We start from the raw sequence: 25,316 nt of genomic DNA, 5'->3' as shown, positions 1-25,316 counted from the left end.
TTTGCCCTCAGTGCCAGCCAATCCGGGCAGGACCCTCGAAGAGGAGACCGAGGGTCCCAGAGGACCAATGCTACAAGCCAGCAAATGCTGCCACATCTCTGCCTGATGGGGAGCAGGGGTGGGTGGGAGGGTGGGACTGGGGCCAGGGGGTCTGGGTGGGCATTTTTAACTTTGGAGGCCACCTATCTGTTGGTAGGCCATGTGCATTTTCTTACTGTTGATGTTTCCTGCCCAAAGGACACACTTGGGGTGCGAGGAGTGCCGCCCACTTCTTGGGACCCTGAGGATGACCCCGCAACCCCTGTAGCACTCCTCTTCCCACAGGTTTTTAGCGTCCTATCGTCCTGCTGTGCATCAGCCCCAGCGTCCCAGACCTGTTGCCCACTTGCCTTCTCTACTCCTAGCTCAGCAGCACCGGTCGCTGTCTCTTTCCTTTGTGATTTCTGTAAAAGTTGCCATAAAACTTTGAAATTCTGCCTGGAAAAACAGCCTCCCCGTGGGAAGTTGGGATTCACGAGGGGAGGGCTAATGAAGTCTTTGATGGAGATTTGGGCACCTGTGACATACACCAAATAATCTGGGTTTTTCCATGCTCCCCTCATCCTCTGCCAGGACACACCGGCAGGCACCAGCCACTCTGAAGATCAGCCCGAAGCTCCCCCTAGCCACGCCCCCACTCATCACCCAGGAGCTGCACTAGCTCCTCATCCATCACCCAGTAGCTTCCCTAGCCACGCCCCCATTCCCTCAGCCACGTGATAGGGTATCCTGGGAACGCAGGAGAGAAGGACCCTGAGTCGCCTGAGCAGGAGAGCCGGGGTTGATGCGGGTTTCCTAAAGAAAGCAGGTAACTGTCTCAGAGGAGGGGTGTGTGTGTGTGTGTGTGTGTGTGTGTGTGTGTGTGTGTGTGTGTCCAGATAAAGGGAACAGCCTATGTAAAGGTGTGCAGCCTTGTGAGTTAACAACTTTTTCATAGTCTTACAAGTGGTTGAATCCTGCAAGCAAGAATGGAGTGTGGGCACGTGGGGAGTGGATCTGGGAGGGGGTGGACAGTGTGGACAGTTTCCGGCCCAGAGAGTGAGGTCTCTCCGGGTCTTGGGGGACCAAGTTGGGGTCAAGTAGAACGAACAGGTTTGAAGGATATGCTGGATTCAGGTGAGTACACGCCGAACGCGAGATGCCTGTGCGACATCCAGAGGAGATGTCAGGGTGGGGAGACAGCCAGGGGACACCTGGAGCTCAGTAGAGGAGGCTGCACTTGAGAGAGATTTGGCATTTGTTGGCAATGAGGTGTCACCGCGCCGCAGGAGGGGTTGGGCTGCCCGGGGCGTGGGTAGTGTGAGAAGAAAGCAGTGCCTTGAGGAGCCCCAATATGTAAGGGGCACGTGGAAGGTGGGAGACCTGTCGATGGAGAAGGAGCCAGAGAAGTAGGTGGGAAGGCAGGAGACTGGGGCACCTGAAGCCAAGAGAAGTTTCCAGAATGAAGGTGTGGTCAACAGGACCCAAGGCCATGGAGAGGTGGAGGAAGATGAGAACTTAGGGGCTACCCTTGGGTTTAGGTTTTGATGTGAGCAGTTAGGGGGAGGGTGTGGGGGCAGAAGTCAGGCTGATATAGAGTGAGGAGGGGGTGGAAGTTGGGGAAACTGAGTCAGAGCACGTGGACCTCGCTTTGGAGAATCTTGAGAGAAAGGGAGGAAGCTACGGGACCTGAGAGGGCTTTTCCTGCAAGGTGGGGAGACGTGTGAAGCAGGAGGGCACTGAATGCAAGGGGGCTGAAGCAGTTAGGGAGCACCCACGATGCCGGCACTGTGCTGGGCTTCCCAGGGCACAGCCTCGTCCAGTCCCCTGCCAGTCCCCGGAGTACCCCCTTTCTACCAGTGAGGAAACTGAGGCTCAGAGAGGCGAAGCAACTTGCCTCGAGTCTCACAGCGAGGAAGGACAGAGATGGAACAGGATGACATCCAGGGTGTAGAACGGGACCAGGACACTTGTATTTTACCAGACGTGAACGGGGAAAGGTGTGAGTCTGGGGACAGGGAGAGGAGTGAGGTCTCAGCTTCCAAGAGGGGTGTCTCCAGAGCTTGGGATGTGGACGAGACAAGGAACGGTACAAATGCCCCTTCATCCCACCCCAGATGCCATGATCCTCACCGGGATGCAAGGCGATCCAAGGGGCGGCTTGGGAGTGATTTGAATTATTTGTCATGGGATGCAGCATAACATAAAGATTTACTTTCTGGGTGCTTCAGTTCCCTCATCTGGAAAATGGGGATAATAATAATAATAGGAAATAATAGTTCCTGTTTCACAGGGTTGTTGTATTAAATATATACATATATATTTTTAGAATAACACCTGGCACATAGAAAGAGCTTAACAGATGGGAATAGTTATATTTTCCAAGTATTTCCCCCTTACGTACTTACACACACACTCCTGGAACAGACAGCCTCAGAAGGACAGAGAAATGCAGATTCCCCATGAACTGCTTTGCCACCTGAGTCCCAGTTGCTAAGTCACCAAACCCAGGGGACAAGAATTAGCCAAGGGGGAGTATTCCTTCCTCTCTCTCCAGACCCTGGGTTTCTTTAATTCACTTTTCCATTGGGTGCCCCTCCTGTGTCTGGCGCTGTGCTGGGGACACTGCAGTGACCACAATGTCTCTGGGCCCTGTTCTCCCAAGGCTTACACAGTAGTGGCGGGACATACGCCAAACAGGGTGCCAGAGGGGGTGATCACAGTGGGACTGGTGAGGGCAAGAACTCTGTAGCAAGGCACAGCAGGACACTCATGGCACTGAACTGGGTGACTTAGGCAAGTGTAAAAGGGGATATTAACGAGGCTGTGCAGAGTGCAGGGAAACAGACAAGGGATGGTGGGGCACCCTGGGGCTAGCAGAGGTGGGAGGGGAGCTATTACTCCCCCTAGCCTGCTGGGCAGTAGAAGGGGGGTGATTTCCAGAACCGGAAGAGGGGGTTGTATGTAAGTCCTCGTAAGAGCTTCCTAATCAGATTTTTATTAATAGCAGTTAGATGTGGGTTTAGATGTGACTAACAAGGATCCAAAATAATAGTGGTTTAAATAAGATAAGAGTTTATTTCTTATGCAACAGTTCACGTCTGGCATAGCACCCCTATTTCAGGGGGGCAGTACAGAACCCGCTTCTACCTTGTTGTTCTGACGTAGCTAGAATATGACCCTCATCTGTTTAGTCCAGGATGGTGCACCTCCATGTCATCATCCTCCAACCAGAAGGATGGAGAGGGAAGGACGGGTCCCGGATCCACCGTCCTCTGTAAGGCTTTGACCCAGGAGTTCCACTTAATGATTCCTGCTACGTCTCAGTGTCCAGACCTGAATCATCTGGCCACACTGAGCTGCAAGAAGAGCTGGAGAAAAAGGAGTTTTAATTCTGAGTCATTATGCTAAAAATCATAGAGAATTTTTAAGGAAAAGTGGGAAATTGGAGGTTATCAGGCAATGAACAGTCTCTTCTGCAAAAAGGTTTGAGGGAACTCACAGAGCTGGTGCTCCAAAAACCAATCAGATTGTGGGTACTGGATGAAACCACCACTGAAATGGATGCAAAGGGGCCCTAGATCCTCTGTTCTGGGATCCAGGCCTGAGCCTCTAACCTTCCCCAAATTCTGAAATGCACATTTCCTCTGCTTCATCTTTCTCACAGTTTCCCAAGTTCTTAATCGATTTCCTCCAACTAAATCTTCAGCTTAAAACCTCCCCCAATTTCCTCACTTGCCTTTCTGTGACACTCCATGCATCCTGTTCTGGGTATCTGTTGCTACAAAACAACCATCCAAAACTTAGTGGCTTAAAATGACAAGTTATTGTCTCTCATGGTTATGTGGTTGGCTCCAGTTGGCTTAGGCTCTACGGGTTGACTTGGGGTCTCTCACGATTGCAATCAGCCGTCGGATGAGCCTACAGTTATCTGAAGGCAACTCACTAACTCGTGAGATAACTCACTCACGTGGCTGACAGTTGATGCTGGCTGTCAGCTGAAAGCTTAGCCGGGGCTGACAGGAGCCTGCGTCTTTCTTTCTTTTTTCTTTTTCTTTAGCCCCTGTCTTTCTTGACAATTTCTGTTTCTCTCTTTCTTTGCATCTTGTCTGTGTGCTGCTGTCTCTCCCCTGACCCGTCCCTTTCCAGAGGTCTCTGTCTCTTTTTGACCCTTCCACCTCTGTTTCTCTGCTTTGCTTCCTTGATCTGTATCTTCCGCCCCCCACACCTTATCTCTCCATTTCCAAATGTCAGTGGCCCCTGCCCACTGCCCCTGTGTCTGTGTCTCTGTTATCAGTTATCTAGTTCTGAGTAACAAACCACCCTGAAACTCGGTGGGTTAAAACAATGATTTTAACGATTCTCTGTGTTGATGGTGGTGTTGGCTGACATCATCGTGTGGCTGCATTCATCCTGGGGCTTGGCTGGGGCTCAGATGTGCAAGGTGCCCTCGTTCATGGCTGGCAGTGGGCGCTGTCTGTGGGCTGGGCCACCTCACTTCTCCCTGGAGCCCCCCTTCCTCCCCTAGTTGTCTAGACCAACTTCTTTGCAGCATGGTGGCTGGGTTCCAAGAGAGCCACCGTGGAAGCTGTAAGGCCACGTCTGCCATATTCCGTGGGTCAAAGCAAGTCACAAGATTCAAGGGGCAGGGTAATAGACACCACTTCTTGGTGGGTGGAGAGGGCACCCTAGAAGGAGGGGAGGAATAGTTGGTGGCCATTCATGGTAGGCTGAATAATAGCCCCCCAAAGATATCCACATCCTAATTCCCAGAAACTGTGAATGTGTTCCCTCATATGACAAAACAGGATTTTGCAGGTGTGATTACATTAATGATCTTGAGATGGGGAGATGATCCTGGATCACGTGGATCCTTAGAAGAGGGAGGCAAAGAGGAGATCATACTACACACAGAGGAGGAGGCCGTGGGAAGACGGGGCAGAGATTTGAGGATGCTGGCCTTGAAGACTGGGGCAATGTGGCTACAAGCCAAGGAATGCCACAGCCCCCAGAAGCCGGAAGAGGCAAGGAACTGATTCTCCCCTAGTGCCTCTGGAGGGATTGCAGCCCTGCTGACACCTTGATTTTGGCCAACTGGGACTGATTTGGGACTTTCAGCTTCCAGAACCGTGAGAGAATAAATTTGTGTTAAGTCACTGAGACTGCACTAATTTGTTACAATGGCAGCAGGAAATTAACACACCATCTCTAGAGCTAATTCACCACCGCCTCTGGTCTCAAGTTTCTGTGGATCGCTACATCTTGAACTCTTTTTTTTAATTGTGATAAAATACACATAACATAAAATGTACCATTTTAACCATTTTCAAGGGCACAATTCAGAGGCATTTAGTACCACCACGATGTGGCGCAACCATCATCACTATCTAGTTCCAGACCTTTTTCATCTCCCCTAAAGGAAACCCCGTACCCGTTAGGAGTTACGCCCCATTCGCACCCCACCCCACCCCGAGGCAGCCACTAACCTACTTCCTGTCTCTATGGTTTTGCCCATTCTGGACGTTTCACATAACGGGCATCCTACAACGTGTGGTATTTTTTGACTGGCTTCTTTCACTCAGCATGACTAATGTTTTCAGGGTCCATCCATGCGGTAGCATGGAGCAGAACTTCATTCCTTTTTATAGAGGAATAATATTCCACTGGAGGAAAATACCACATTTTGCTTATCCATTCATCTGTTGAAGGATGCTACATCTTTTTTTTCCTTTCTTTCTTTGGCTGCGTTGGGTCTTCATTGCTGCACGCTGGCTTTCTCTATTTGTGGCGAGTGGGGGCTACTCTTCGTTGCGGTGCGCGGGCTTCTCGTTCGGTGGCTTCTCTTGCTGTGGAGCACGGGCTCTGGGCGCGTGGGCTTCAGTAGTTGTGGCACTTGGGCTCAGTAGTTGTGGCTCACGGGCTGTAGAGCTCAAGCTCAGTAGTTGTGGCGCACGGGCTTAGTTGCTCCGCGGCATGTGGGATCTTCCCAGACCAGGGCTCGAACCCGTGTCCCCTGCATTGGCAGATGGATTCTTAACCACTGCGCCACCAGGGAAGCCCCGAAGGATGCTACATCTTGAACCCTTATGTTCTTTTTATTTCTTTGTCATGCCTCACATGCTCATAGCAATTTAGATTTTGGAAGTATATTAGTAAGGGTTCCCCAGAGAAATGAAACCAATAGGATGTATAGATAGTTAGATAGGTAGATAGACAGATAGTAAAGGATTTATTTCAAAGAATTGGCTTATGTGATTGTGGGGTCTGGCAAGTCCAAAACTGGGAACCCAGGGAAGCACTGAGGTTGCAGCTCAAATCTGAAGACAGGGCTTCCCTAGTGGCGCGGTGGTTGAGAGTCCGCCTGCCGATGCAGGGGACACGGGTTCGTGACCCGGTCCAGGAAGATCCCACATGCCGCGGAGTGGCTGGGCCGGTGAGCCATGGCCGCTGAGCCTGTGCATCCGGAGCCTGTGCTCCGCAACGGGAGAGGCCACAGCAGTGAGAGGCCCCGCGTACCGCAAAAAAAAAAAAAAAAAAAAAATCTGAAGGCAGTCTGGAAGCAGAATTCCCTTTCTCAAGGAACCTCAGTCTTTTCCTTTTAAGACCTTCAACTGCTTGGGTGAGGCCCACCCACATTATGGAGGATAACCTGCTTTACTCAAAGTCAACTGATTTCAGTGTGAATCTCATCTGCAAAATACCTTCACAGCAACATCTAGGCTGGTGTTTGACCAAACAACTGGGTACCATAGCCTAGCCAAGTGGACATATACAATTAACCATCACGGGGCGGGGGGGGGGGTCTCTTCTCGCCTTGTCCCCCTTTCTGCCCACCCTCCATGTCCCTGGCTGGCCGCCATCTCAGGCTGGGCTCCAGAGAAGTCAGCCTAAAGCAAGTGGCTTGTTTGGAAGGCGATTCCAGGAAACACTGGAGGGGAGACAGGGAAGGAAACCATTAAGGGGTGTGTTGACACACAGGTCACCCCCTGTAGACAAGGAGGTCCGCTGGGGACTCTGTAGAACCCTCTTTGGGGGCGCAACCCGGGGTGAAGAAATTGGGGCGTTTATTTACTAACCCCCGGCCGCTTCATTCAGTGGGGGGCGTCCCAGGCGGCGGCGTGGGGACTGCTATTGGGTCAGAGGGGTGTGAATGGGGCATCCCTGTTCCCGTGGGAAAATCTGTGGGCACCAAGGAACGAGGGGAGAAACAACGGTGCCCAGGTCTCCCCCTCCGCTTGCCCCACGCCCCCCAGCCCCCTTCTCCCCGCCTCGCCCCTGGGAGCACAGAGCTTCTTGTCCCTCCAGGGAACAGGGAGGGCTTGCTCCTGGCACCTCATCTGCATCCTGCTGTCTCCCTGAGGACTGAAGTCAGACTCTAGGGGGGACTTCCAGGCACTCAGGGCTGGCGGTGTGGGGAGAAGGGACGGGCCTCCCAGGGCACCCGTCCTCCTCCCCCTGCCCTCTCCCAGCAATTTTCTCCCCCTGGGTGGGGAGGGAAGGAAACGTCTAGGATGATGGATTGAAAAGGGGCAGCTGGGGTCAGGAGAGGAGGGAGCGGGGGAGGGAGGGCGTCCAGAACAAAACATCGGGTGGGGGGAGGGCAACAGAGACAGACAGGAGAGAAAGAGGTCCCCAGAGATAGAGAGAGATGGGGAGGGGGAGGGGGGAGAGACAGAGAGAGAGAGAGATGGAGACAGAGAGAGAGAAAAAGATGGAGGGAGAGACACATGAGACAGACAGACGGATGGACAGACACACACACACCCAAGACAAGGAGGGACACAGCGAAAGAGGAATGGGGGTGGGGGTGCGGGGATAGGCAGCAAGAGGAGTGAAGAGGGGAGACCCAGAAAGGAGACAGGGAGGCAGATGCGGAGAAAAAGGAGAGAGAGGCCGGAGAGACGGGAAGTGGGTGGGGAGTGCGGCCCTGTGCCCCTCCTCCGCCCGCGTCAGGCCCGGTCCTCCCGGCGGCCTCTGGCCAGCCATGGCTAATGGTATGATTGCCTGGTGGGGCGGCAGGCAGCGGGTGACAAATGAGCCTCCGGAGTCACCAGCTCTGGTGCTGGATGGGCCTGGGCGGCAGGCGGAGGGCCGGGCCCGGGAGCGGAGGAGAGGGGGCCCACCAGCATAAACGTTTCCTTCTCCTGGGGCCGGGCCAGGCACAGGGGAAGGAACCGGGGATTCGGTGCGATGCATCTATGAAAGGCCTGGGCAGCCGGGTGGAGGAGGGCTTGGACAGGGATGGGGGTGCAGAGAGGTGGAGAGACAAAGGCCCAGAGACACAGGTCCCCAGGGACGGACTGGAGGTGGGGGAGGGAGGGAGGCCTGAGACAGAGAGAAGGGGAGAGACTGGGAGTGAGAGAGAGAGATGGAGACAGAGACACAGAGAGATCGCCCAGGGAAAGAGAGACACGGAGATAGAGAGACAAAAATACAGAGGGAGAGACACATGAGGCGAACAGCTGGAAAGACAGACACCCAAGACCGAAACAGAGACGCAGAGGCCCCCTCGTGTAGGATCCACCTTCCCCACCCGTGAGACACAGACCCTTGGAGAGAGACTAGGAGTGGGGGAGGAGGGCAAGGCGAACGCAGCTGATGAGAAAGAGAGGAAACTGAGGTGGAGAGCTCGCAGGCCCACGAGGGAAGATGGGGGGCCCTGAGCTGGTCCTCGCTCGCTCCCTCGGCTCCCACAGCCTCGGAGCGCAGACCCTGGGGACCCCTGGGGTTCCCTGGGGGTCGCCGCTGCCTGGTGGGCACAGCCCCCGTGGCCCGTGCTCCGGTGGGGGGACCGAAGAGAGCAACAGGGTCCCGCCCAGCCACTGAGAGGTTGGTGGCCAGGCTGGGGGAAACCAGCTCTGCAGAGGAGGCCTGAGGTCTGAGAGAGACGGGCCAGGGTGTGTCCGTGTGTGTGTGTCAGACAGAATGGAGGCAGCAGGAGTGAGAAAACCAGCTTCCTGCCTCCTCCCTCCAGTATCTTGCCTTCCCCAGCAGGTTCTCTCACAGACACTCCTGCTTTCCCCTTGCTCTTCTCTTTAATTAAAAAGATTTATGCCCAAGAGTTCAAGCCCTTCCTCCTTGTTTGGGGGCTGAGTGATGCAAGGAGTAACTCTGGTCTCTGTCTCCTGTCTTCTCTGCCTCTGTCTCTCCCTCCCTCTCCCCCCGACCCCCTCCTCTGTCCGGCTCGCTCTGGGCCTCAGTCTGACCCCCTTTCCTTCTTTCCCTCTTTGCGCCACTGTTTCTGCCTTTCCCCAGCCGCCCTGCCCCCATTGGCTTCACCAAGACCGCCATCCAGTTAAGACACAGCTGGTTCCTCCCCTCCATCCACTTACCGCCCCCTGCCCCCCCACATCAGATCAGGCCACCCTCCTTGTTTCCAGAATCAGCTTGGGCCAGGGGACCTCAACACACATCCCCCAAGACCCAAAGAGAGGCTGGGGGCCCAGACCCCTGGCTCCCGCACCCTAAGCCTCGGCTGGGAGCGGAGGGGGTGCACCCAGAAAAGCTTTGCATCTTTAATTAAAAAGTTATTTAAATAAATTTTCTGCTCCAAAACCCCAAAACCCCTATCTGGGGGGCGGGGTGTGTGTGGCAGTGATTAAAGGCTCTCCCCTGCCCCTCCGCCTGCCTTAAAGGGCCAGCATCACCCGAGGGACAATGCGTGGGAAAGTTTCAGGGGGAGCACCCTTTGGCTTGAGGACACCGGACTCAGACCAGGTGCCCAGAGTCCTGGCACCTACCAGTTTAACCATTTCGCCATCACTCCTCACTCCTCAGGCCCAAGGCTCATCCAGCTGACGGGGAGGTTGAGGCTTAGGGAAGGAAGAATTGGTCTGAGGTGGGTCTGGACCCCAGATTCCTGGAGGAAACCCAGGCATAGCCAGGAAGGAAGGTTGGTGGTGTGCCGAGGGGGGGTCCAAGGACAAGAGTCAGGGACACAGAGAAAGACAGGGATGGAGATCCTGGATGAGACAGAGAGAGTGAGGACCGGCGAGAAAGCGATCCAGGGAGAGACAGAGATGGGGGTGTGGGCTGGAGGTGACGCTGAATCCTGGGTGGACGAGGAACGGCCTTCCCCAGGCCTGAGGGTGACCAGGGCCATCATCCTCGTCCTCAGCCAGAGCCCTCCAACTTGCCCTCTCCCTCTGGGAAGTGCCGCTGCTGCCCTAACCTCAGTCCGTCATGCTGTAGCTGCAGCTCTCTCACCCGCTTGCCTGGCCTGGGTGGTTTGGCTTAAGGTCCACAAGCTGGGAGGAGGTAAGAGCAGCAGGGTGGGGTGAGGTGGAGCTGTTTATGAGGGCCATAAACATATCCTTAGAGAGCCCAGCAGGGGTGGGTGTACGGCTTGCAGCCTGCCCTCTCAACCCCCTTCTCTCTCCCCCTCCCCTCCCCCTCCCCCTCCCCCCTCCCTCCCTCCCTCCCTCCCTCTCTCTCTCTCTCTCTCTCTCTCTGTCTCCCCCTCCCATCTCTGCCCTCCTTTCTCTGGGTCTTTGTCCCCTCCTCCAATTTCTGTCCCTTTCTCTCCGGATCTCTGTCTCATTTCTCTCTGGAGCTCTTACTCTGGAGTGATGGTTTGTAACTTTTGGGGGGTCAAGTATCCTTTTTGATCATAGGATGAAAACTCTGGGCCATCTCCCTAAAAAAAACACAAAAGCACCAAGACCATAATTTGCCAGGCAACCTGAGGGAGTTCCCAGGCCTCTTGATACCCACTTATACATCCCCTCGGGAATCTGCGGCCACCAGAGGCTAAAGACACTACTGTAGAAAAGCCAGTGAGAGGAGGAATCCCAGGGGTATCAACCTCCCTCCCCCCAGCCCCATGCCCTCTCCTGCCCTTGCTGGCCTCCAAAACATTCCTGCCCCAGGGCCTTTGCACCTGCCACTCCTCTGCCTGGAATGATCTTCCCCAGACATCCATGTGGCTCCCTCCCTCCCCTCCTTCTGGTCTCTGCTCAGATGTCACCTCCTCTGAGAACTTGCCCTGTCCAGCTTTTGTCATCCCCCTGTCCTTATTCTGCTTCGTCTCAGAGCACTTATCACCTCCAGGCATGATTTTATATTTACACATTTATTTACCGGACAAATCTCTCTCCCCCACACCATCCCCAGTAGCATGTGAGCACCAGGAGACCAGGAACGGTTGTCTTTTGTTCCCTGCTACATCTCCAGAACGTCACCCAACACACAGTAGGCACTCAATACACTTTTGTCGCGGAAATCTTTCTTTCATTAGAACACCAGTTTCAAAGGCTGCCTGGGTCCCAGGCTCCTCCGGGAATCAGGTCAAAGCTGTGAACCTGCTCTCCAGCAGATGTGTAACCAGGCACATCGTTTACCCTCAATTTTGGAGATGCCATCACAAACTCCCTGAGAGCTGTTGAGGGGGTTTCAGGCTAAGAAACTTCCAAAAGGCAAAGGTGAAACATTGGCAGAGGGGCAGAGTGGTATTTCCAGGCATGTGCGCGCATGCGTGCGCACACACACCACTTACACACCCACTATATTCAGAAACAGAAAAAACACACCCACACCAGGCATGATCCAACAACCAGACACACAGACAGACACAGCTGGGGACACACACACACACACACACACAGATGGCTTCAGGCAAGCGCACAAGTGTCCCTGTCTCCCGGGGTGGGAAGTTGGGGGGGGGGCGGGGCTGGAGAAGGAAGAGAAAGTACATCATAGGGTTTGGTTACTTCCAGCCTCTGGTTCTCCTCTGAGCTGTCTCCCAGTCAGAGAGAGAGAGAGAGAGAACAGGGGAAGGAGGAGGGGGAGAGGCACTGATCAGAGGGCCTGAGTGGGAGCGTGGGCGGCCAGGAGCGGGGCAGAGCTGTGGGGAGCAGAGGATGGGAGAGAGACACAGACACAGAGACAGAGAGAAAAAGAGAGAAAGAAATGGAGAGAGAGAGATTCGAAGACCTAGCGGAAAAAGGGAAGCAGGGAGATGGAGAGAGAGAGAGACGGGGTCGGGTGGAAAGGAGGAGGAAAGTGGGGAGAGAGAGAGAGAGAGACAGGGACCTGGGGCGGCCGGGAGGGGGACAGGCGGAGCAGACCCGAGCGCGCGACGTGGAGAGAGGAAGGCAGGAGGGGTGGGGACCGAGGCAGCCCAGACGCTGCGAGACTCCCATACAAAAAACCGCCCCCGAGAGCGGCCGCAGCCCCCGGGAGTGGGGAGGGCGACGGGAGGGGAGGGGCTCCGGGCGCTCCCGCCCCGCCCCGCCCCGCCCCGCCCCGCCCCTCCAGCGGCCGAGCCGCCGGCGGACAGTGGGTTAAGCATCTCCGCTGTGGAACTTCCGGATGTGACCACAGAGAGAGGGAGAGACCGGGAGAGGGGGAGAGGGGGAGAGAGGGAGAGACGGAGCCGCCAGCATCCCTCCGGCCCACCAACGCCGGGACCCCGCACCGCGCTGGGAGCCGCCGCCCGCCGCCCGCCCCCCGGGCCGGGCCCCCTCGCGCCCCCCTCTCCCCCGCCTCTCGGTCTGTGGATCTCGGGCTGGTTCCATCCTCCCAGGACCCGGGGGAGGGACTGGGGGCCCCGGGGAGGGGGCCTCGGGCGGCCCTCCCCCGCCTTCTCGCCCCTGCCCTCGCTGGCAGGAGCCCCTAGCTGTGACCCCCGCGGGGGCAGGAGGCTGGGGGTCCATGCTCGGAGCCTCCGTACGGCCCGGCGCCTGCCGCTGACGGCGGTGGGGGTGGGGGGGCCGGGCACCCAGCCTCCTGCCCCACCCCCTGGCGTCGGCCCCTCGGGCCATCTGGGGCCGCTGCCCCTGGCTGCGCCCTCCCCGCCGGCCAGGCCCTGGAGGGACCCGGGAGCTGCCGCCGGCATCAGCCCATGGCCCGGAGGGTAGGTCTGAGGGCGGACGATCTTGTGCCCCGGCCGGTGGTCGCATCCCCCATACTTCCATCTCCTCCCTGGGGAGCTCTGGCCCCCATCAGCCCATCCCGCTCTCTCCACCATCTCTTTCTCTGCCTCCCCTCTCGCTGCCCCTGAATCTCCCCTATTCCTAACCCCGGGTCTCCCCTCTCTCTGCCCCTCAGTCTCCCCTCTCTGCCCCTGGTCTCCCCTCCATCTCAGGCCCTTTATCCTACCCCCCCCCTTCTTTTTCGTCCCTCCTCTATTCTTCTCCCTGGTCTACTTTTGTTCCATGTCCTCCAGAGGGTTAGGCGTGGGGACAGTGCTGGGAGAGGTGGGTCTCACCAGGCAGGGCCAAGGGATTCTCTTCCGCTGTCCTGGGGTTGGAGAGACAGGCAAAGAGGTGAGCAGGCACCTTTGGGGGTGGAAGGGGGCAGGAATACCGCAGGATTCGAGGACATCCTGAGATGTGCGATGAACAGTGGGGGGGGGCAGTTGGATTTAACTTCAGTGCTCAGGAGAAGTTAGGAGAAAAGGAAAGACACACACACACACTCAGAGCCCTCCGTGCACACACTCAGAGCCCTCCGTGCACACACCCGCTATGGCAGGAACACTGGTACCTCCCCCTCTCCAGTCCCTTTGCCTCTTTGAACCTCAGTTTCTTCATCTCCGAGGAAAGGATTGGACATGGGTGACTTAAAGGTCCCCTGGCTTCACCGGTGCGCGTGCTTCTGTGATGACAGGACACAGAAATCTCACGCGTGATTTCTCTTTGGGGCTGTTGGCAAAAGTGCGTTGGTGTGGTTGAGCCGGGTTATACTTTGGTTCAACAAGTGTTTATTGAATGTGCGCCAGGCACTGTGCTAAATGTCTCGCGCATTGATTCATTCACCCACTCATTCATTCCTGCGCCTGGCTTTTGGCTGTGTGTGTGTGTGTGCGCGTGTGTGGTGGGTCCACATGGGGAGTGGAGTGTGACAAGTTAAGATGCACTCAGACGTGCATATTCATCTGTGAAATGAAATTGAAGCGGGGGAGACTGTATGCGTACATTTGTGTACAAACAATGAACTGCTTTGATGGGCAGTGCCCACGAGTGAGAATCGATTTCTCTCCCCTCCTCTCTCTCCCCTTCTCTGTCTCTGTCTCTGCCTCTCTCTCTCTCTCTCTGTCTCTGCCCCCTGTCTCCCTCTGCCTGTTTCTCCTGTATCTTCTCCCTGTGTGTGTCTCTCTCCCTCTCTGCTCTTCCCTCTGACTCTACATCTCTCTTTATCTCTTGTCTCTTTCTCCACCTTTTTTGTCTCTCTCACCATTTCTCTCCCTCCCTCTGTCTCTCTCCCTCTAATCTCTCCTTCCCTCTGTCTTTCTCTTGCATCTCCCTCCCAGTCTCTCTCTTCTCTCACATCTCTCTCCCTCTCTCTGAATCTCTCTCCCCTAACTCTCTGTGAGAAGCTAGCAGTTACCAGCCAGCCAATCCCTGACCCCCCCCAACCCTGACCCTCAGATCCAAGACCTGAGTCAGTCTCTCTCCCCTGGACCCTCCTGCCCACACACTGGGAATCTCTGACGGGATATTTTTCACAGTCCACGGGTCCAAAGGAAGGCTTGAGGACAGGGCCTTCAGTCCCACCCAGACAGCTCCATGGGACATCGGGGGCCTAAGGGAGCAAGGCTGGGACACTTGGGGACAGTAGGGCAGGTGACTGGGGCAAGGAGGGGGCATTTCCTGGGTGCGAGGGTAGGGAGGTTTCTTGTTGGTGCTGACACGTCCCTGGGGCTCTTCCCCTCTCCCCTCCCCCCACCCAGTACGATGAGCTGCCCCACTACCCCGGCATCGTGGACAGCACTGCAGCCCTGGCTGGCTTCTCGGAGGCAGTGCCCTCGGCACCGAGAGCCCCCGGGCCCTACGGCCCCCACCGGCCTCCCCAGCCCCCGCCCCTGGGCTTGGATAGTGATGGCCTGAGGAGGGAGAAGGATGAGATCTACGGGTGAGTGGGGACAAGGCTGAGGGCTCCATGGGGTCTCGGGATGTGCCCCCCGCCCTGTTTCTTTGTCTCTCTGGATATGTTTCTCTTCTCTGACTCTGTCTCACTCTGTCTCTATCTCTCCACCTCTTCCCTCTGGGTCTCCTCTCCACCTCCCGGTTGCGCCATACTTCCCAGCCCCCCTGCCCTCCCCTCGTGAACTCTCACCCCCTGCTTTCCCCAGACACCCGCTCTTCCCGCTGCTGGCCCTGGTCTTTGAGAAATGTGAATTGGCCACGTGTTCTCCCCGTGATGGGGCTGGGACTGGGCTGGGCACACCCCCAGGCAGTGACGTATGCTCCTCCGATTCCTTCAATGAGGACATCGCAGCCTTTGCCAAGCAGGTGGGCACCCACCATCCGCTGTGCGCCAGGAGAACCAGTGAAGTGGGGTGGGCAGGAGACGGGATGTGCCCTCCCTGGCCTCTCTCTTTCTCCCAGGTCCGCTCCGAGAGGCCTCTCTTCTCCTCCAACCCGGAGCTGGACAATCTGGTGAGACCTGGGCCCTCCCCAACTCCTTCTCCTCCAAGGGGGTCTCCTGTTCCACTCTCCATAGCCCTGGGATTGGTTGTGGGAGCAAAGAGGAGACCGCCTGGCCCACATCCTCAAATAGTGATAATTGTTGCCCATTTGCAATGCAGTGTAGCCTAGACTTTGAGAACAGGGACTCGATGGCCTGAGTTCGAATCTCAGCTCTATACTTACTAGTTCTAAGAACCAGGGCAAGCAGTTCCAGCTCCCTGGGCCCCGTTTTCCTCATCTGTAAAGTGTAGCTAGTAATAATTTCTATCTTGTAGGGCTGTTGCGAGTGTATAATGAGTTAAGGAGAGTCAAGCCTGTAGCACAATGCCTGGCACTGAATGGGGACTCATTAAGTGTTTGCTGTTCTATCAGTCAGAACAGGGCTCACATCAAAATGAATAAAAGCAGTTAGCTGTAAAGGAGAGAGGAGAGGAGAGAGAAGAGGGAGAAAGGGAAGAGAAGGAGGAGAGGGAAAGAGAGGGAGAAATACCCCGACTTGTCCCTTCCTTTTGCTTGCCAGCTCCCACCAGAGCTTCCTATTGGCTGAACCCTTTGGCAAAGGACTCTGGGAAATGTAGTTTTCAGGTGAAGGGTGGGAAATGGATCCAAGGGCAAGCAGGCAAAGGATGTGGTGCTATTATTAGAGCATACCTTAGCTCACTCTTCTTGTGATGGGTCCTCTTCTGTCTCTTGCACCTCTTGCTTCTCTTTCTTTGTCTCTGATCTCAATCTCACACTCCCTTGTTCCTTAATTCTGGGTCTCCATCTCTGTTCTCTATTTCTCTCTGCCCCTGTCGTTTTGTCTTTGTCTCTCTTTGCACTCTTTTTTCTGTTTGTCATCCAATGCACTTTTTCTGTTTCTCTCTCTTCTTCTTCCTCCTCCCCTTCATCTTCTCCTCCTCCTCCTCCTCCTCCTCCTCCTCCTTCTCCTTCTCCTTCTTCTCCTTCTCCTTCCTCTTCTTCTTCCTCTTCTCCTCCTCCTCCTCCTTCTTCTCTTTTTTCACCTTCTCCTCTTCCTTCTTCTCTGTCTCGCTCCCTCGCTCCCTCTCTCCCTCCCCTCTTGTGTCTCTGTTTTCAGATGATACAAGCCATTCAAGTGCTCCGTTTCCACCTGCTGGAGCTGGAGAAGGTGAGTGCTCCTCACTTCCCCTCACGCCCTCACTTGCCCCCCATCCCTTCCCTTCTTGCCCCCTCCACCCCTCCTTCAGGCTCTCTCCCCACCAGAGTTGGAGCAGAAGGCCACCCCCATCCCTATACACCCCAGCCCTGGCCCCCGGGTGGCCCCCCCAGTACCCCGGTGCCCCCTCAGGTCCACGACCTGTGCGACAACTTCTGTCACCGCTACATCACCTGCCTCAAGGGAAAGATGCCCATCGACCTGGTCATCGAGGATCGGGACGGCGGCTGCAGGGAGGATCTCGACGACTACCCGGCCTCCTGCCCGAGCCTCCCAGATCAGGTGGGCCCCAGGATGGGGCGACAGGCATTGCCCTGAAACCAAAGGCATGCCCAGAGAGCTGGGTTCCAGTATCAGGGCACACACAACACACCACACAGCCTGAGACAGCCACAGTCAGACATGGCCTGACCACAGGACAGGCACCAACTATGCAACAGCCACACAGACTGCAATACAGCTGGATGACAGGACGCACACACACCCCAACAGCTGCAGATGCCACACATAGACTTGGCTACACCCACATAGGTTCACAGACAGCCACAAAACCCATTACACTCACAGTAAGGTGATAGCATATGCCACGTACTTAAACACTCACAGCCCAACGGCATAATAGCATCATAGATCACACAGCCTGATTGAGACACTGCCGTTCTAGAGAGAGAGAGAGTGTGTGTGTGTGTGTGTGTGTGTGTGTGCAGTACACACACCTCAATAACGTAACAGCCACCCAGCTGGAGATGGAGCCAAATGGCCCCAGATCCTACGACATAAACTCAGCTACAGCCACACTTAGACCCAGAGCAGCCACAGTGCCTGCGCGCGCGCGCGCGCGCACACACACACACACACACACACACGCACACGCTACCCTAACCTCTTTTTCTTTTTTATAAATTTATTTCTTTATTTTTGGCTGCATTGGGTCTTCGTTGCTGCATGCAGGCTTTCTCTAGTTGCGGCGAGCGGGGGCTACTCTTCCTTGCAGTGCACGGGCTTCTCACTGCAGTGGCTTCTCTTGTTGCGGAGCACGGACTCTAGGCGCGCGGGCTTCAGTAGTTGTGGCGCACGGGCTTAGTTGCTCCACGGCATGTGGGATCTTCCCAGACCAGGGCTTGAACCCGTGTCCCCTGCATTGGCAGGCAGATTCTTAACAACTGCGCCACCAGGGAAGTCCTACCCTAACCTCTTAACAATTGGACTACTATAGGTGTGGGCACACACCTTGCCACTCAATGGCCACGTGGCCCCAGATTCATTCAGTCTCAGATACAATCAGACTATAGTTTCATAGACTTAGGCACCCAGGCAGCAATCACACAACAGCTGTGCGGATCCCAGTGAGGCCCATACCCACAAGGCGGTCACACTATCAACACAGCAATTATACAACATGACACCCACACCCAAATACAGGCACGTGGCCATACCACGACTACGCAGACTGGAGCAGGCGCACACAGCAGTCACAGACGAGCCTCAGGGACCCTCTGCCCCACAGCCCGTATTATGCACCCGCTCAGTAGCCCACCATGTGCGTGTGCTGACCAGTTACAACTCCCTCGGAGGCATAGCCATAGTCTATATCTTCACACAGCTGCCAACACACTCCCCTGGCCACCATCCCCCGCCAAAGAATCACGGAGCTGCCTGCCCACTCATGCAGGACTCAGGATAACCACACACTGTCTCCCAAATAGGACCCCAACCCCTAGAACTACAGCCACAAGCTTAGAAAAATAAACGTAGCCTTGCATTTGCCAGGTATAGCCACCTGGCCGGTTGAGAGAGTGACACAACCACGCTCAAATACGGCTGCGTGTCTTAGCTCTGCCCATGTGACACCTCTTCTCCAGGGACAACCTTGCCTTGTCGGGCACGGACGTAAGCACATTCACACTTACATGCTGCATGACAGTCTCAGGACAGCTTCAGGTACACTGACATGGACGCTCATCCGATCAGATCCAATGCCAGAAGGGCAGGGTGACAGTTCCAGCAATGCTCAAAAGCCTTCAGGCCTCATGATTCTGTCGTTTGCACACAACCCATCCCCAAAGCCCTCTAACTCTAAATTCCACACAGATATTCTGAGCCCAGAGAAAGCTGCTCTAAGGTGCCGTGTCTCAGGCTGAGCCCTGGAAGGACACAAGTGATGCATCCATTTGCAGGGGTGAGGGACTAATTACCAAGCAGAGGGCAGGGTCTAGGACATTCACCAGGGGCAGGGGTGTACCCCAGGGCTCAGCAACAGCAGGCGGCTGTTGCCATCCCCACTTCCACCCAGTCTGCCTCCCAACAACTGAAGAACCTTAAACCAAATGACAAAGAAATGATGTATCTATGCAGGTGGGTAGGCTTCCTGGGACACAGCTGGGGCAGGGGGTGAATTCAACACATTGTCAAGTTCCTCAAAGTGTGTAGGAGTTTGGATAAAGAAAATACAACCCCCGACTCCCTGATCTGCAATTTGGAGACCACCAAATCTCTGAAAACTAGAAGTTGGTGTTTTTTTCCCCATAAGTTTAGTGCAGATTTATTTGGCAGCAAAATCTGACCTGAACTGCGAGGCTATTTACAGCCTTTATTTATTCCACTTAGTTAAATATTCATCCATTTTGCTGCAGAAATGTTAATGAGTTTGATGACGAGGTTATGCCCCAGACACTGTGGAGGTGTTAGGAAATACGTGGCGTGTGCACTGCCTAAAGATATGAAAAGTTTTGAATTTTGAAAGCGCGCTGGCTTCCCGGGATTTCTGACCGGGTGCCAGAGATCTGTACAAGCTCATCTTTCCTGAGTGACTGCGGTGTGCCTTTATGTAAATTAACTCACTGAATCCTTACCACACTCTGTGAGGGGGGTGGGGATGGTTGTCCTCCATTTTTGCAGTGGAGGAAACTGAGGCACAGAGAGGTGAAGTGACTTGCCCAAGGTCACACACAGCCAGGAAAGAGGCAGACACAGTCTTCACACTCAGGGCTCCTAGCTCCAGAGCCCGTGGTCTTAGCCACTGTAGTATATTATACCCCAAGCCTTGGCACTGACTTCCAAGTCTTATTTTCCAGAATACTACATGGATTAGAGACCAAGAAGACAGCGGGTCTGTACATTTGGGGACCCCGGGTCCATCCAGCGGGGGCCTGGCCTCCCAGAGTGGTGACAACTCCAGTGACCAAGGTGAGAAGCTTGAGAGGTGGAGGGGAAAGGTGGGAGTCAGAGGATTGAAGTTAGACAGCAGGTAGGACTTCCAGAGGGGCAAGGATGACTGGGGTGTGGAGTGGTGCCTTGGGGGAAAGTTCTGGGTCCCTCTGGTCCCCCACCTTTCCCGTCCACAGCACAGCATGCCTCTCCCTGCTCAGGAGATGGACTAGACACAAATGTGGCCTCTCCCAGTTCTGGGGGAGAGGACGAAGAGCTGGACCACGAGCGCCGGCAGAACAAGAAGAGAGGGATCTTCCCCAAGGTGGCCACCAACATCATGAGAGCCTGGTTGTTCCAGCACCTCTCGGTGAGAGCCCTGGGGCCCTGGTGCGGGGTGGGCAGAGAGAGAGATGGAGAAGGATGGCTACACAGAAACTGAGGCCCGGAGAGAGACCCAGAGACGGGAGACTGAGGCAGCAGGGAAATATTGAGGGAAACTCTCAAGCAGATGGGGATTGACAAGAGCAAACATCCATGAGCACTGTGTGCCAGGTGCCACTAAGGGCTCTGGACTCATTCAGTCCTCTCCCCCACCCCAGACCCTCCCATCCAGTCACCCACCCATCAGTCATCCACCATCCAGCCAAACATACCCCATGAGGACAGCGATGTCGTTAGCTCCATTTCGCAGATGAGGAGACTGAGGCCCAGAGGTCTCACAGCCAGAAGTGGGTTCAAATGCAGGCAGTCTGGCCTTAATCAGCAAACCACCCTGCCGCAGGGAGACAGGAGGACAGACAGGGAGAGGCCGAAACAAAGATAGAGATGGGGAGTTATGGAGAGCAGAGTCAGAGCAAGAGAGACACAGGGGGAGACTGAGTCACATTGGGGGAGAGACAGACAGATAGACACAGAGAAAGATAGAGATTGTGACGGGGAGAGACATGCACAAGGACCTATCGGACTCAGAGAGGGCTGGTGCTGGGCTTTGCCTCCTTCCCCAGGGCGGTGGAGTTCCCCCAGTTCCCCCCTCCCGCAGCTCCACCTCCCTGATGAGAGCTGGCCAATTAGCCTCTAATTGCTGGAAGAGGTTGGGGGACACCCACCGGTGTAATTGCCCGAAGCTTGGCTCTGCCTCCCTCCATTGGGCCCCGGGGAACACGGAGAAGCTCAGACACGCCGCCAGCTGTCCTGGCCTTGCCTCAGCCTGGGCTCACCAACTCCCTGGGACCTGGGCAGGCCAGGCCTGGGGGATCAGAGGGCAACCAGGCAAGCAGGGTGACTCTTGCTGGTGGCCACAGCACCCGTACCCCTCAGAGGAGCAGAAGAAACAGTTGTCCCAGGACACGGGGCTCACCATCCTACAAGTCAACAACTGGTGAGTGACACCGGAGGCCTGGGCGGTCCGTGGGCCAGCCCGGGGTGGGAGGCCGGGCGCTGTCCGCGGTGCTGAAGGAGGCCCCAAAGCCCCTCGGAGCCTCTCTTCGTCCTGCCTCTGCTTTGCCGCCCCTGTATCCGTCCTCTCTTGCCTGCTCTCTCTCTGTGCCTGTGTATTCATTTCTGCCTCTCTTCTACTCCCTCTTTGCACCCTCCTCCGTTTCCATGGCCCCCTCCCAGGTTCATTAATGCCCGGAGACGCATCGTGCAACCAATGATCGATCAATCCAACCGCACAGGTACAGGGAGAAGGTGGGAAGAGAGGGCCTAGTGTTCCCGGGGGAGTATCAAAGCCTGAACCGGGCATCCTGGGGCTCAGCCTGCACCCGTCAACTCCCCTAGCAGGGCAGGGTGCAGCCTTCAGCCCAGAGGGCCAGCCCATGGGGGCCTACACGGAGACTCAGCCACAGGTGACTGTCAGGCCCCCAGGTAAGCCCCGCCCCCTAACTAAGCCACACCCCCAGCACTCCAGGCCCCTCCTCCAAACAATGTGCCCCACCTTCTGGGATTAAGTTCTTGAAAAATACCTTGCTTCATTTGCTTAAAAGGGGAGTCGAAGATGCAAATGCAGATTTCCTGGTCCCCACCTTTCCTCCCAGAGTTTGCTTCTTCCAGGCTTCAACCACCCATTGGAAAGCTCCACTTTTCCTTAAAGGACCAGCACCCTCTTAAAGGATGACTCAGTTTGTCCTGATAGAGGAGTCCCCTGGGGAAGGAAGGGGGAGTGGGGCATATGGGGGTGTCTGGTGAAGACCACTAACACTCCTCTTTTGTCTTCCAGGATCAATGGGGATGAGTTTGAACTTAGAAGGAGAGTGGCATTATTTATAGAGGCTGGAGTCAGGAGAAATGTGAGTGTCCTAGGTCTAGGGGCACTAGGTTGGAGACTGTGCTATTCTCAACCCCTCGTAAGACCTCCAGACTCCAACAGTGAGCCCACCCAGAGCAGGGTCAGCCTGCATCTCTGAACTGAGGGTTCTCCAATTCATCCATCCATCCATCAATTCACCCATACATATATTTATCCATCCATCAATCATCCACCAACCCCCTCATCCATCCAAACATACATTCATCCACTCATTCATTCATCTATCCACCCACCTATCCACTCATCCATCCACCTCCAAACTGATCCATCCACCCACACATCCACCCTCTTATTCATGCATTCATCCACCTACCTACCTACCTGCCTACCCATGGATCCATCCATGTATCCACCACCCTTCATCCATCAGAAGATACATCTACCCACTCATTCACCCACCTCCACATTGATCCCCCCCACCCACATGTCCACCCACTTGTCAACTTACCCATGCATTCACGCACCTACCTACCCACCCACTCATCCACCCATCCACATATTACATACATTTCCAAACATACATTGACATGCCTCAGGTAGGGTCCAGCTCTTGAGAAGATGCTGGGCTCATGAGGAAGTGGACATTAGAAACCAATGGCAATCTAGTCCAACAGTTCAAACAATAAAACACAGCTATCATCAGCTATCTCTGAGATATCAGGGAAGACTTTATAGAAGAAGTGGCTTCTGGGTAGGGCATTGAAGGATGAATAAGAGGCCACTGGGCAGAAGGTTGGGGGCAAGGTAGCAGGATGCATTCTTTTACTCTCCCAAGTCTTAAGTCTAGAGTATCTTCTCAGTCTTTACAATAACCCCAAAAGAGAGAAGCTATTATTATTTTCATTTTACAGATAAGAAAACTGAGGCTCAGAGAGAAGAGTTCACTTGTGCAGGTTCACTCAGCTTGGAAAAGCAGAGGGAACAGCATGTGCAAACACCCAGGGTTGAGAGGCTGCCTGGAGTTTCTAAAACAGCGGCCATGGCTCACAGGCCCAGCCGCTCCGCGGCATGTGGGATCTTCCCGGACCGGGGCACGAACCCGTGTCCCCTGCATCGGCAGGCGGACTCTCAACCACTGTGCCACCAGGGAAGCCCCACAGATCAGATCTTGACTCTCCTTGGATTAAAACCCTTCTGTGGCTCCCTAGTGCCCATTGGATGAGGTCCAGACTCCTCGGTTTGGCATCTATTCATTCATTCATTCCATACACATTCCCTGAGCAACTGTGTGCCCAGCCCTGTGCTGGGTGGTGATGGGGACACAGCAGTGACCATGACAACCCAGGCCTGTGCCCATGAGGCTCACAGTCCAGTGGGGGAGACAGATCTGTCCCCAGACAGTAATGACCTACAGTAGGCAGGGCTGGGAGGAGGGAACCCAAGAACTGGAAGAACCCAGAGGGGGCATCGGGCCTAGGCTGGGGTGTTCAGGGAGGACTTCCTGGAGGAGGGCACTTTGGAGCTGAGACCAGGAGAATAAGAGGAGTGAGACAGGAGAGGAAGGAACAGTATATGCAAAGGCTATAAGACAGTCCCTCACTACACACACACGTACATACAAAGGGACTGGGCTGGGCTGAGGCTGGTGTGTCAAATGGGTGAGTAATGAAATCAAGGCCCACAGAAAGGCTGGGATATGAGAGTGGAGACCTGCAAGGGCTTAGGCTTGGAGAGCACTGGAGGCCTGAGCCTGGGAGGAGAGGTTTGTTCAGTGCCCGGCAGGTCCATGGGGGGTCTCAGCTCTGCCCTGACCAACTGCAGACAGGTGAGCCCTGGTCCAGAGTCAGGGGACCTCTGGGACCAAGAGTGATGGAGGGAGCTTCTTATCCTGCTCCCCAAGCAAGCTGCCTTTTCTCCCCACTCTTTTCTGTCTCTCCCAATCCCTGCCTTTTCCTCTTTGTCTCTCCCTTTATTTCTGTCTCTCTCATTCTTTCTCTTTCCACATCTCCATCTCTGATTATCTCCATGTCTCTTCTCTATCCTGCTCTGTCTGTCCCTCTCGCCTTATCTTTTTTTTTTTAATTTATTTATTTTTGGCTACGTTGGGTCTTTGTTGCTGCACGCTGACTTTCTCTAGTTGCAGCGAGTGGGGGCTACTCTTCGTTGCGGTGCATGGGCTTCTCATTGTGGTGGCTTCTCGTTGCAGAGCACAGGCTCTAGGTGCGCAGGCTTCAGTAGTTGTGACATGAGGGCTCAGCAGTTGTGGCTCACAGGCTCTAGAGCACAGGCTCAGTAGTTGTGGCACACGGGCTTAGTTGCTCCGTGGTATGTGGGATCTTCCCGGACTAGGGCTCGAACCCGTGTCTCCTGCATTGGTAGGTGGATTCTTAACCACTGTGCCACCAGGGAAGTCCTCCTTATCTTTATCTCTTTCTTTGTCTTGACTGTCTCCTTGTCTTTTTTTCATCTCTGTCTGTCTCTTTCCCTTCATTTCTGTTCTGATTCTCTGCCTCTGTCTCTGTCTCTCTCTCTGTGTCCCTCTCACTGTGGGGCTGGTGGGGACAGCGCAGAAGGCCTGGTGTAAGTCCAAACGCCCTCTCCATCTCCTGACTTGGCCTCTCCTCTCCTTTCCACAGACGCCAACCTCTGGACTGTGACTGCCAGGTTCATACCTGCTTCTGGTCGACGCCTGGCCCTCTGGCTTCAGGACCCCACCTCCTATGGCCCCCCCAACTGAATGCCTACCTCCCTGGGGCCCTGCCGGGACATGAGGGGCCTGAGCACCCACTCGAGGGTCTCTCAAGGACAAAGACAAGGCCTCCAGGCCCTGTGCCCCACTTCTGCCCTCACCTCTGCCTGGAACCTGAGCTGAGATCCTGGGCCTGGGAGTTCAGAAGATGGCGGCTGGGTACCCCCCCACCCCTAGGACAGAGAAGGGATTGGGGGTGGGCTGGGGCCATCAGGGAAGGAGGGTCACCCAGATCCGACATTTAGAGAGGTTCCCTTCATCCTCCCAGCCCACCCTCTTTCCCCCTCCCCCACTCCCCTCTTGTGTTGTCTTCTACCTTTTTTTTTTAAGCATAAAGTCTTAAAAACAAAAGGCCACCAATCTGAGTTCGTGGGTCTCTTCCATGATTCAAATTCTCATCAGTTTGAAGCTCATGAATCACTAATTATAATAATAATTGATGCTTTTTATCCTGCTCTCTCCTCAGGCCCTCTGTATGTATCGGTTAGCTATTGCTGTGTAACAAACCATACCAAAGCTTCATGGTTCAAAAGGCCAATTAATTTTTAGCACATTAATCTACAG

The 25,316-nt window shown here is 55.1% G+C and overlaps 1 protein-coding gene across 1 annotated transcript; it reads left to right on the top strand.

The window, feature by feature from the left end:
• Positions 1-12,637: 12,637 nt before the first annotated feature.
• MEIS3 (Meis homeobox 3) lies at positions 12,638-24,734 on the top strand. Its single transcript, XM_082862529.1, has 13 exons — positions 12,638-12,871; positions 14,690-14,871; positions 15,092-15,251; positions 15,348-15,398; positions 16,507-16,557; positions 16,738-16,887; positions 19,680-19,791; positions 19,974-20,122; positions 21,057-21,133; positions 21,373-21,431; positions 21,538-21,621; positions 21,974-22,043; positions 24,640-24,734. The coding sequence occupies exons 1-12, from the start codon at positions 12,860-12,862 to the stop codon at positions 22,021-22,023; spliced, it is 1,137 nt and encodes a 378-aa protein (XP_082718655.1). The 5' UTR covers positions 12,638-12,859; the 3' UTR covers positions 22,024-22,043; positions 24,640-24,734.
• Positions 24,735-25,316: the final 582 nt, after the last annotated feature.

The sequence above is a fragment of the Leucopleurus acutus genome (assembly GCF_964270905.1).
Source record: "Leucopleurus acutus genome assembly, chromosome: 20".
NCBI lineage: Eukaryota > Metazoa > Chordata > Mammalia > Artiodactyla > Delphinidae > Leucopleurus > Leucopleurus acutus.
This window is presented reverse-complemented; position numbering and strand designations above follow the sequence as displayed.

Coding starts and splice junctions, on each gene's coding strand:
- MEIS3 (XM_082862529.1), top strand. Junction 15,252..15,347: donor TCGCAGCCTTTGCCAAGCAG/GTGGGCACCCAC, acceptor TCTTTCTCCCAG/GTCCGCTCCGAGAGGCCTCT. Junction 21,134..21,372: donor ATCCTACAAGTCAACAACTG/GTGAGTGACACC, acceptor GCCCCCTCCCAG/GTTCATTAATGCCCGGAGAC.